The sequence below is a fragment of the Biomphalaria glabrata genome, chromosome 14, assembly GCF_947242115.1.
Source record: "Biomphalaria glabrata chromosome 14, xgBioGlab47.1, whole genome shotgun sequence".
NCBI lineage: Eukaryota > Metazoa > Mollusca > Gastropoda > Planorbidae > Biomphalaria > Biomphalaria glabrata.
The window spans coordinates 26211054-26224076 of record NC_074724.1 but is presented as its reverse complement, the minus strand read 5'-3'; the positions used below and the strand labels follow the sequence as shown (position 1 = coordinate 26224076).

At 33.8% G+C, this 13023-nt stretch overlaps 1 protein-coding gene across 1 annotated transcript; it reads left to right on the top strand.

The window, feature by feature from the left end:
- Positions 1-1042: 1042 nt before the first annotated feature.
- Positions 1043-12795, top strand: LOC106074960 (BUD13 homolog). Its single transcript, XM_013235863.2, has 7 exons — positions 1043-1205; positions 3896-4077; positions 5416-6193; positions 7313-7481; positions 8062-8216; positions 9370-9569; positions 10186-12795. The coding sequence occupies exons 1-7, from the start codon at positions 1084-1086 to the stop codon at positions 10359-10361; spliced, it is 1782 nt and encodes a 593-aa protein (XP_013091317.2). The 5' UTR covers positions 1043-1083; the 3' UTR covers positions 10362-12795.
- The last annotated feature ends 228 nt before the right edge of the window (positions 12796-13023 follow it).

Here is a 13023-nt window from a genome sequence, read left to right as displayed (position 1 = left end):
GCAGGGCACGTATTCCGTATGGGGGACGAACGTGAGCCAGAAGTAGTCTTTTTTTTGTGAGCTGAAAGGTGGTTGACTTAACTTAACAGAAGTGCCCCACAAAAACGCTTTAATGACTAGTTTAGGCACCAACTTGCTTTAACTGACATAGAAGAGAGCATGTGGTTGCATGCGGCTTCAAAACGATACAGCTGGAAATCACGTACAAAAGTCGCGGGAAAACTGCCTAAAGGTCGCCGGCTCCTTATTTTTAACAGGGTTGACCCACGAAACCTTTCCCATGTTCGGGTATAGCTGCAAGGCAGCACAGTTTGAATTCAGTTTTCCTTCTGCTAGGTGGGCTGCAAGCCAAGTCTAATGAGCCCTTCCTGCCGAAAGCTTACTGGTTTAGGTGCTCACTAGGTACTCACCTTCACCCCTTTCTACTGTTAGTGAAAACAGTTCTGCGCACCCAATATTTGAGCCAGACGTGAAATATAAAAAAATACATGAGAAACTCTTTGCGAAAACTTTTACAATGATACAAAAGACTAATTAATTAATTGATTTATTTACTATTAAATGTTTGAGGACCATTTCATAGAACAACAAATTCCTACATGAAACATAATATCCGTAGCAACGAATAATAAATGCGCAAAAATAAAAAAAGAAACAAACGACCAAAAAAAACCCCACATTTCCAGTGTGTTTGGTGATTCCAGTAATATATATAAATTGTTATTCTAAATAGTTTAAATTTGAATTTTATCAATTAAAAAAAAAAGATCTCTATAACTAATTAGTATAACCCTATGTGTAGCTTTAAATTAGGTTTTCACTCTTAAACTCAATACAGAAATTTGTTTAAATTTTTTTTTTGATGAATTGGCAAAAATTCAATACATGTTAAGTAGAGGGTCTACCGAAAGCCAGAAAACATGGCAAGGGGTCTACGAGACAAAAAAGTCTGGGAATCACTGATCTAGATATTGCTTTTGTAAGGCCTTTTCAAGTCTAAATTCAGTGCTGTATGTGTATATAGATCAGTGAGATTCTGCTGATACAATTTGGTGGCTGAATTAATTTCGATCTTGTTGAAAAATGGCTGCAGTTGGTAATGTGAGTAAAGCAGAATATTTAAAACGTTATTTATCTAATGAAGATTTGCCTAAAGAAGAAAGGAAAAAGAAGAGAAAGAAAATAAAACAGACTAAAGATTCCAAGTAAGTAGCTTAGCTAGATCTAGAAATATAAAAATAAATACAATTATAAAGTTAAAGCTAGAAGTTAGAAGCTCTACTAGCCTTTACTAGGCTCTAGTAGTACTACTAGATCTAGGCTCTAGTCTAGTCTGGGTCAGGTCGATGCTTTCAAAAGCTTAAATTATCGAACACTGTTTTACCTTTATCTTATCTTATCGAACATATTAAGAACTTATCAAACACATGAGAAGTATGGTGTTTCAAAAGTGTTATTATAAACTTAAAATTTTGTGAAAAGTATGGTGTTTCAAAAACTGAAAAGTGTTATAATCTATATTTTTTTTATTTATATCATTTTATTTTTACGCCATGTCAAGACAGACAGATTTTAGTCATTTTCACATGCTCTACATTGAAGGAATCTATCACTGATCAGCTATGCTTAGAAACTGACAGTGCTAAGCCCTGTAACGCATTACCGACACATTACCGTACCAGTACTTATTTAGGTCTAAGCTATTTTGAGATATAAGGCCATTAATAAATTAAGATGTTATTTATTTGGGGGAGAGCCTAATAAGCTTTGGTAGCCAATAGATAATCTCGCCCTCCCCAAGTCATTGCAGGACATTTACAGTTTACTTGGTTGACCTAAAAACAAAACATACGGTACGCGACCCTACGTAACTAGCAGCCGATCTAGCACGCTCAGTGTATGTAACAGCTCAAAAGTCAGTGCTAGATATTTTTCGATCTGGGCGGGGAGGGGGGGTGGCTGAAAAGCTATGGTAGCTTGTGAGCTGTGTTACCTATAGATGTAGATAGATCCGCCCTCCCTAAACCACCTGGTTGACCAAAAAAAACACTGTATATTAGAACACGCTTAGTATTTGTCACACACACACAAACAACACATCTATATATACTACGTATCTATCATGCCTAGTGTTTGTGACCTAAATAGCGGCTTGACCATAGGTACTCGACTGATGGCTCCTCCCCCTTTCCCCTCAACATTGTTCTTACTACAACTTGAATAATGTTTTGGGACTGTGTTGATGGCCTGGTTTACACCTGTGTGTTACGCTATCACTGACCTTTTTTTTTGTTTTGTGTTAGTCTGGTGGCTGCGCTTAGATTGAGTCTTGAAATTTATGTTGTTACTTTGCACTGAAAAAGTGTGAATACTGGAGAGTGGAAACGCGGGTAAGGGGGTGTAGGCAGAATAAGAGAGTGGTTAAATGTGTTATATTGTTATTATTTTGTGTATTTGTGATGTTTCAAAGGAGTGTTTTTGTAGCGCATTATGAGCTTTATCATACTTTATGGCAAAAAAAAGAAATAAGAGAGTGATCTTTCCTTTACTTCTTGTTTAAACTTTTGAGGGAAGAAGAGAATTATATATATATATCTACTCACCATTTACTGCTGCAGGTTGAACGAATGTCCTATCTTAGAAAATACTAGTCCTGTAAAGATAGTTACATGTTATATGCAAATATCTAGATTTATATTCTAGATCTAATAAAATCTACCTTACTTCAAAAAAGAATCAGATAGATCTCTACATTTTAAAAACACACATTACACAGAGTAAGAAGTGGTAAAAAAATGTTTTAATTTTTCTAACATTGATGTATAGATCTAAATTTTGACTGTATAGTGCATAAAGAGTGTTAAACATTTTTTTGATTCATTTTTACCCAACAAAAATTAACATTGAGACCAATGGAATGCATGAGATGAGAGGAGATTTTGTCACTTGCTAAGCAGGGCTATGCTAGGCAAGTCACACCCTCCAGGTCAAAAGTTCAAGTTGAGTTACGTTTACATGATAGATCAGATGATATAATTATTATTTTAAAATTTTATTGTAGATGGTATTAGTTAAATTTCTTGCTCACAAAGCTGATTTCATCAGTATTTATTAACTTTACTAGTTTACACTCGAATGTAAATAGTGAAGCAAATTATGAGGTCCTGAGCTACAAGAAATGTTGGTGTGGTGTAACAAAATGATGACATCATGTGGGTGTTGTCATGACAACCCAGTTTATTTTAATTACAAAAGGCAATTTAAAACTAATTGTAAAGGGAAAACTCTTTAAAAATGATATAGGTCTATAGATAATCATATATCTGATACAAGATTGGGCATTTTTTTTATTTTTTTTTGAAATAAATTTCTTCAATAAAATGTCTGAAAAACTGAAAATCTCCATACCCCATATGGTAAGTATTATTCATTTTTTCAAAATTACAATCGATGTTGTGGCTAGATTTTTGTTAAAATTAATAGAAATATAGCCAGGCACATTGTTATATTATGAAAAAATCTTTTTACTGTGATTTTGGCAGAGATTGCTAGAATAGATCACATGAGGTCAATTTGTTCAAACTGGCCTTTTTGATCCGTGGGTAATGTAGTGCCTGTAGTGTGAGGGAACTTGGTTTGTTAATGTTATAATTACATTCCCAATCAATATGATTAACGTCAGTGTTTCATTTCAAAGAGGAGGTCACATTTGTACACTGAATGGTGTTTTTATTATTTTTTTATTCAGTCTGTTCTTACCTGGGATATTTTGGATCTAAAGTACAGTAAAAAAAAGGTCACAAGTAAATATGCATGATCAAGGTAATCCAAAATATTGAACAAAAAACAGTAATAAATATTTTTTTTTAGTTACAAATTTTACGTTTACTTACAGGATAAAAATAATAGATGATGATGTGGATCTTAAACAACTACAAGCTGAGCGAGGTGGACTTGAAGATCTCGATGAAGGTCCAGTTGTTGCAGAGGTTATTGATGAAAGGCCGAAACACATCCAGCAGCTGGAGCAGTTTAGAAAAAATGATAGGTGGAAACTTCTAGGGAATGAAAATGAAGGTGTCTAAAATAATTTATAATACTCTTGTATTAGCTTTCAATTCTCTGCTAGAGTGCCACTAAATTAATCCTTTAAACATAGTGCATAACTCATTACTCATTAACTTTTAAAATCATTAGCAGTAAGATCTGTCTGAGTGCGTTATATAGGTATATAACTTATCTTATATAATACAGACGTTACTTCAAACAAAGAAGATGATTACGTCCTACGCGTCATGCATTAAGTCATGCGTATTAACCAAGTTGTTCAGCACTGCCATACAGGGTGTTGGTTTTGTTGGGCTGGAGTGGTAGTAGGGTCTGCCTAAGGTGGATTTGGAAGGGGCATTCAAAAAGGATATGGTCGACGGTTTCATATGGGTGGACGCAGTGTCTACAAAGGAGAATTGTGTGGGGCACCACACAAGATCTGTCAACCTTCTTTCTCCATTCTTCTCTGTCATTTGTCTTTAACAGAATTTAATTCTGATGTTCTTTCTGAAAATATTGATACCTGCCTGGGTGAACCACTTTGGGGGCCGAATTTGAGTTTGTGTTTCCACACAAACTGTCTTTGTAACCTTGTTAAAATTAATTTTTTAAATATTTTTTTTTTTTTTAAGTTGTACATTGGAGGTATTGTCTTTTTTTTTAAATGTATTTTTTCATGTATTTTTGTTTTTCATTCTAGAGAAATATGTAAGTTTGCAAATGACAACCTGAAGTCCCATGTCTTTTGGTACTTTGATGTTGTAGTATAATAAATTTTTTTTTTCCTATCAAAAAGAGCAGATCAAGGCATGTAAAATGTTTTTAAATATCAAATTGAAAGAAAGAAACTCTTAAAATTTTACTTACTTACTTAGACTTCTATCCTCCGGCATCATTCAGCTATAAAGATCTTTCACTGGCAATATCTGAAGCCTCTTCCCACCTGGTGTCTATTGCTCTGAGGTCCTTAATGAAAGTGTTATACGAGAACGTCCCTGTTAGAGCTTTCCTTGTATTGGCCTCCATGTCATTGCAACTCTTGGTATGTGTAATTCATTCTTTCGGATGACATGTTACACAAACCTCATGCAACCCTCAGTAACAACCTCATTAAATGGCCGAATTCCAGTTCGGCATAGGATTTCTTTGTTTGAGACCCAATTTCTGTAACTGACTCCTAAAATCTATCTTAGTCAATTTTGTTGAGCCACATTTAATCTTTTCTCAATTTTGGTAGATCGCAAATCTTGCTGGAATATGTTGCGATTATTATTATGGCTTTATTTTCCAGTTACCTTAATAATCAATAATCAAAAATAGTAAAGGCATAACAATTATAAAGTTAATATATGTTTCTTTTTTCAGATTTCAATAGACAAGATTCAGAAATAGGGAGCTCCTCTCTAAAAGGAAAGTTTGAAACAGACAATTCATCAATCAAACATAAACCTCACTCAACCAATCGTCATCTAGATAATAAAAAGTCAAACTCAGGTTCACCCCCTAAAAAGTCAAAAATTAGAAACGATTCATCTTCAGATGCATCTCCTCCTAGAAGCAATAATGCCAGACACGATTCAGACTCAAATTCCTCCCCTCCACGAAAAAATAGAGTTAGGCACGATTCTGATTCCGATCAATCTCCTCCAAGAATAGATATTGCAAGTCGAGGGTCTGATCAGACATCTGTTAGGAAAACTATAGCTCGACATGATTCAGATTCTGACCAATCCCCTCCAAGAAAAGATACAGTCAACCATATTTTGAGCTTGAATCATTCAGCAACAAAACACAGCCCAGACAGTGATGAGTCTCCTCCAAGGAAAAATGCAGCCAAAGTCAGGCATGACTCAGACTCAGATCAGTCACCACCAAGAAAAAATCCACTCAAAGTCAGGCATGACTCAGACTCAGATCAGTCACCACCAAGAAAAAATCCACTCAAAGTAAGGCATGACTCAGATCAGTCACCTCCCCATAAAAGTAAACAAAGACACAGTTCTAAATCACCTTCTTTAAAAAGAATGCCATCACCTGATTCAGATCAGTCACCACCTAGGAAAAGAAAGTCCAAATTTGAAAGTGCCAAATCTCCAAAAAGAAGAAGAGATAAATCATCTACACCTGATCAGTCACCTCCCAGGTAATAGTCTTGATAAATGAATTTTTTTTATTAGTCACCTCCACGGTAATAGTCTTGATAAATATACCCTATATATCTGATCAGTCACCTTCCAGGTAATAGTCTTTATAAATGTATTGATCTGACCACTCACTTCTCACTCTTTCAAGTAATAAAACTTTTGATACAATATATAATTATATATGACCCAGTAAATCATAAGCAGTAAATGCTGGATATATTCTTCAAACTTGACGAATCAGTTTCTTAGTAATTAACACTTTTACAAGTAATAAAACTTTACAAATTTAATCTGTTTGCTGGTGGGTTAGTTTTATTCTAAAACAACCTGATTATTATATTTGACTTCATTTTATTTCTTTGTTCCAATGTCTTGTTTATTAAGTCAGATGCAGCATTATTGGAATACTAAAAAAAAAATATTTTCAAATCATATCAAAACAGATGTTAAGACCTGTGGTCAGCAAGTTTATTTGATATCCAAGAATAATTTATTTTTGTTCATTGTTGTTCAGTTTCCAAAGGTGTTGACACTGAGGGAACTGATGCACTACCTTGCAACACAAATTGAGATCAATAGACAAAGAACAACTAGATCTAAAATTTGTATAATTAAATAATAATAATGGGGGCACGGTGGCTGTGTGGTTTAGCTCTTGGCTTCCAAACCAGGAGGTCCTGGGTTCAAATCTCAGGGAAGACTGGAATTTTGAATTTCAGGATTTTTAGGGCAACCCTGAGTCCACCCAGCTCTAATAGGTACCTGACTTTAGTTGGGAAATGTAAAGGCAGTTGGTCGTTTTGCTGGCCACAAGACACCCTGCTTGATAACCGTTGGCCATAGATGACCTTAATATCATCTGCCCTATAGAATGCATGCAGCATGGTCTGAAAGGGTAACTTTACTTTTTATAATAAAAATAATAAGGTAGTAATCTAAGTTTTCACCAATTGATTTTTTTAAATGACTAATACTTTAAGTGTCCAAAAAGATAGCAAGTAGTATGGTGAAGGAAATTCCAAATGAACTGAATTTAAAAATGTCAAAGTTAATTACACAAACTTGTATATATATTATTATAGCTTGTATTGTTTCAAAATACTCCTTTTATATTACAGAAAATCTTCACAGAAAGATGGTTCAAAAGGCAATGCGGACAGACCTGAGTCATCCTCTGTCAAAGCTCAAAAGACTTTAAGTGGAGCTAAGGCTGGCTTGTCCTCAGCCCGTGAGATGATGGAAGAAGCCAAGAAACTCAGGGAAAGAACAGATAAAGCTTTTCAAAATGTAATTTTTTTTTTGTTTTCATTCAGTATATGCGTTAGCTAGGCTAGATCTGAATCTAGTAGTTATTGTTTTTTACTATCTTATCTGGACTAGATCTAGTCAGACTCTACACCAATTATATACTTAACCCAGGGACGCTTCTACCTTAATAGCCATCTGCTATTCATTCAAGTATTAAGTAAATGCAATTAACATCTTACTTAATAAAATAGCATGGCTGGCTGTAATGGACATCTCTTGAGACTATTGATTGATTCATCATAAATCTAGTAACAAATTTCTAATTGACTCAGGGAGAGATAATGCTGTAAACTTTCTTTTCTTCAATTCATTTAGATAAAAACACATGCCCCCTACCTCAAAAAATCATTTTTAGATGAGTTCAAATATTTAATATCAATCAAGTAATCACTCAGTTATGCAAACATTCTCATTAACCTATAATGTAAATGAAAATTTCAAATGGTAACTGTTTGGCTAATCTATGTTTATGTGTTTCATTTTAATTGTAGACAATCTAATGGCACAGAAAGACATTAGTGCTGAAATTTTATCATGTAATGCATCTCTTATTGACCAGATGGATGAAAAACTTTTGGGCAGAAATGCAGCTACAGTGGTAAGAGACAGAGAAACAGGCAGGAGGAAGAACACTGAAGAGGAGAGAGCTAAAAATGAGGAGGAAGAGAAACGAAAAGAAGAGCTCAAGAATAAGTATGAAGTCTGGGGCAAAGGGTGAGTGATCTTCTGATTGAACAGAGTTTAAGGAAAACCCTGTGTTTATGACCAGGACATTTTTGCTTTCATTGCCTCAAAGTTGCCTCTTGTGGAAATTGGATAGGCAAACCACAAAGTGTGAAATTGGTTACCTTTTGATTCTGAGATGCTAACATCTCTAAGATTCTGGTTGGGAAGGGGGGGGGGGCAAAATCCTTCAAATTTCATTAGTTTTTTCTTTTTTGCCGTATATAAATAATGCCTTGGTGTTGAGTCTGAAAATATCAACCTGTCTTCAGACTACATCACCTGGAGTGGCCTTCTCCCCCCCCCCCCACCCCCCACTTATTAATTTTGTCATAACATCATTGGAGCATGATGAATTTCTTTGGGGTAAAGGCCTTCAGCCTTTTAAGTTCAAGAGTGAAAATCAAAGCTTTTTTTCCAAATGATATTTGGTCTGGCCCTGATCTAGAATATTCTGAACCATCCTGGCAAGCAAAATCTGAAGCCTTGTGTCTCTCAGCTTCAGTTCTAACTTCTGGTAGAAATCTTTCTCAGTGCCATAGGATTTCAAAATTCAAAAAGACTGGCAATAGCTCTTACTCATAAACTAATTCATCTCAGGCTTGTTGAAGAAGTTTTGGGAGAAAGACTGGGAAACATTGTGTGTTCTTCAAGTGAAAAGTAAATGGTGAAGAAGTTGTGTGCTAAAATGCTATTTTTAAATAGATAAAGTAAATCATAACTTGCTTTAAATACAATTTAATATACTGGTAAACATTTCATAACAAACTATAAAGTTTTCATTGTATAAATGAAATAAATGTTTGTATTCCTAATTTCTAAGAAAACAAAAAGTAATAGACCAATATCACACTCAGTATGACTTAATGTGTATGAAATATTGTATAGTATTTTCTTGAAACAATTCAAGTTTTCAGTTAAAGGTTAGACTTCTCTTTGTTTGAATTGCCCTGCATTCCAAAATAATAATTATGCTGGATTTTTTTGTCAAAGACACACAACATATACCACTGACTGAAGTTCTTTCCATGAACTTTTGATCATAATTTTTTTTTTTCAGAAGTATGTTTCTCAAATTAATCCCAAAAGTACTCAAACTATGAGGTGCATATAACTTCTAAAATTTTTTTTTTGTCATTGACAGCATAAAACAGCAACAAAACAGGAGTGCTGTTTTAGAGGACCAAGTGTATGAAGCCTCCAAGCCATTAGCCAGGTACAGAGATGATAAAGACCTGGACAAGATGTGCAGAGAGGAAGAGAGGGATGAGGACCCTATGTTGGCCTACATCAGGAACAGGAAGAAGAAAGAAGAACAGAAATCTGGGAAGAAGAAAACTAAAGGTGACTGGTTAGACTTTTTTTTAAGCGCACAAATGTCAATTAATAAGCTAAAACATTAATTAATAAGCTAAAACACTATCTGACATTTTCCATTGATGGTTCAGAGATTGTCAATTTTGTTTTCAGCCAAGTCAAAATCCTCCAAATTTCATTCCCTACTTTTTTTTTGTTTCGTGCTGTATATAAATCAAGTATTTTCAGATTGGAATTGCATCACAGAAACCCCCCACCCCATAATAACTACAACATACTAACTTCAAAAGTGCTGATTGTGTTTCATTTTAAATCATAATTCATTAAATTTTTAACTACCATTAAACGTAAGCATAAAGATGAATAGAACCTTTAATATTAGCTTGGCTACCTGCCTTCTTTTCTCTAGAACCATATGGCTGATATTATATATTCCCAGCAGACAACAATTATTTTGTTTCTTCTCCTCTGTTCTTTTCATGTCATATTTAAAACAAAAATGTACAATCATTAGTAGTGCTAGTAAGTAGGGATATCCTGATAGTAAGTTTGTATTTATCAAAGGATTAAAAGTAAAATGACCCCATGCCCTCCTTGAAGATTTATAATGTTAAACATTTTTTGTGTAATTTTTATTTTCCAGAGATACCCAAATATAAAGGACCACAGCCACCTCCCAACCGATTCAATATTATGCCTGGATACAGGTGGGATGGCGTGGACCGCTCAAACGGATTCGAGAAAAAAATCTATCAGCACGCTGCAAATAAAAAAGCCACTCAAGAAATCGCCTACAAGTGGTCCACGGAAGACATGTAGTGATAAAATTAGAACAATACTCAGACAGCAAGCCCAGCTTATCCTTGTAGGCTTATTACTGACCTTGATACCAAAGTTGAATAAATATAAAAGACTTATTTTTTCAAGCAAAATAAACTTTCCTTTATTTAACAGACTCAATGAGAATATAAAGGAAAGTACAAGAAACTGAATGATTTCAAAAGTAAATCTCAACTTGTGTAAACTTGCTGCTTTCACCATACAATAAACACTCAGGGTTCTGTTTCTTGTCTTCCCTTTACTCTTCCATACACCATCAATCTTAATCAAAGTTACATCAGACGCACTCCATAAAACTTTGACAATGTGTCACTAATGGCTAAAAGAACTTCAAAGTATTTTGATTTTCATTTCTGATCATTTCAAATACTGTGACCTAAAACTTTACCACAGTGAAAAAACTTGTTCAATCTCAGGTATTAATAAAAAAAACAAATTCTTTTTTTTTTTTTTTCAAAATCAATTCTTACTTTCTGTTCAAATAATAGTGGAAACTTTATTTTTAATTTGTCAAGAGAAAAGGTATAAAATTGGTCACTATGGGGATTGATGACAATTGCTTTATAAGCATGATACTGTAAAACTCAATGAAGTCTAGTAGGGAATCGGTGCCGACGGCGCAGTTATCCCATTGATTGTTAAAAAGGCTTTTATCAAACGAACAGGACTGGACATGTGGCTCTTAACCCCTGTCCTGTCTGAGGGCTTCCAGTGGTAGCGGCTATAGACTGGGCTGATACTGTAACAACTTAGCTAACCAGCCATACTATTGTGTTCAAAATTGTAGCCTAACATAAATGATTCAATTTATTACTTCTCCTTTTTAATATGTTCAACTTTTGTTCACCTTCCAAACATTGATAGGAAGAAAGTGTGCACTGATAATAAGAATTGAAACAAGAAATATATTTTAAAAAAAAATGTTTTTAAAAATCAATTCTTCCTTCATGAAATTCATTTTATTCTATCTTTTCTCATTTTATTTCTTTCTTTAAATGCATCATTATTGCAATGAGTCTTTCCAGTGCTTTGCTCAGTCTAGTTCACTAAAAGTTGAGTTGAGTGTGGAAAATTCCAGCTGTGTCAAAAAACATTTTTTTTTTCTTGGATGTCATTCAGACGTAATTGAAAGTTAATTTTAAGATGATTAAGTCATCCATTTTGTTCCTAAAGATATGTATAAGATAGGAAGATAGAGCTGTTTTTGAAATACATAACCTTTTTCTTTTCACCCGTCTTTTTCCACCTAGGAAGGGATGGCAAGCTCATTGAAAGAATTGTAAAACAAGCAATAGAAACAAGAAAACTTTTTTTCAAAGCAAAGCTTATTAAAGGGAAAGAACTGCTAATTACTGCCACTTATCTGGTAATTACAGGGTTTAGCTCCCTTTCTGCTATATGAAACTATGAAACAAAATCAATTAATTAGTACTAAATGATTAACTAATCGGTTAATTTTAGGGCTGATTAGTATATTGTCATGGACTATGAATAATTATGCAAAATTTCAACTACCCAGATTGGGAAGAGGGAGAAAAACATGTCAAAATGTAATAAAGTGATTAAATCCATACATTTACATCTCTCATAAAGTAGCATTTATTCCCATTATTTCCATATCAAACAAAACAATTTATCACCAACAATTAATTAATTGATTTTTTTTATGGATTTATATTTTGTCAGGTTTATTGAATACTTGTGCAAAGTCTTAACTTGATCCGAGAATGGGAAACGGGAGAAAAACATGTTCAAACATTTTACCAGACAGACAAAGAAAAAAAATTCACTTCTTTTATGTTGAATTTGAAGGTTTATATTATCAATGTCAAAAAGTACAGTATTCTGTATCACAATGGTTGTTGTGATAAGTCAAAATCCACATTTCTGTTTATGTGATAAATTTGTACCACATAACTTTTTCCTTCCATAGAACTTATTTCTAAGATGGACATCCCAGTACCAGAACCTCTTGGATCACATTTTTTTCAACTGTTGTTTTTTTTTGCCTTAGATTTTGTCATTGTAATTCAAAAGTGCTTTTTTACGCATTTTTTTTTTTTTTTTGTGAAAATCTTGCCAAGAAGATTGACACTAGACAGCAACAGTGCTGCATGTCACAATCATTGTTTTATTTCTGGTATTCAAGCAGCGATTGTGTTTTACAGGGAAGGGATAGTTATAAGCACAAAGGGGAGGTAAAAAATTTCACTGCAGCATTTGTGAAATTAATGTAAAAAGAAATTCTCCATGCTTTGACTGCTGACTTAGTATGTTGAATTCAACAACCTTTTTTTTTGTATAAATAGATGTTTAATATGTAGATATATAATGGTAATTGTCTGCCAGGAGAACGATTACATTTCTCTGATAATGTCTTTGTTGAGTCTGATGTAAATAAATGCAAATATGACAAAAAGTTGTATCTGTTGCTTATCTGTTTCCATGGGTTGTGGTGGGTGAGTGCTAAATTGCTTAGCTTCTGACCAAAGCTTAACAAAGGGAAAGAACTCTGCACTTACAACCTTATCTTTCAATAGTGTAGAAGCTATTTCCTTTCTTTCATATCAAATAATTAATTACCGATAATTAATTGGTTAATTTTTTAAATTCATTCATGTTTTATTAGGTACAATAAATA

What these genes read in the sequence shown, in the direction of transcription:
- LOC106074960 (XM_013235863.2), top strand. Translation starts at nt 1,084, where the DNA reads ATGGCTGCAGTTGGTAATGTGAGTAAAGCAGAATATTTAAAACGTTAT. An exon ending in TCTAGGGAATGAAAATGAAG is followed by an intron (nt 4,078 to 5,415) that starts GTGTCTAAAATA and finishes TTCTTTTTTCAG; the next exon opens with ATTTCAATAGACAAGATTCA. An exon ending in TGGGAAGAAGAAAACTAAAG is followed by an intron (nt 9,570 to 10,185) that starts GTGACTGGTTAG and finishes TTTATTTTCCAG; the next exon opens with AGATACCCAAATATAAAGGA.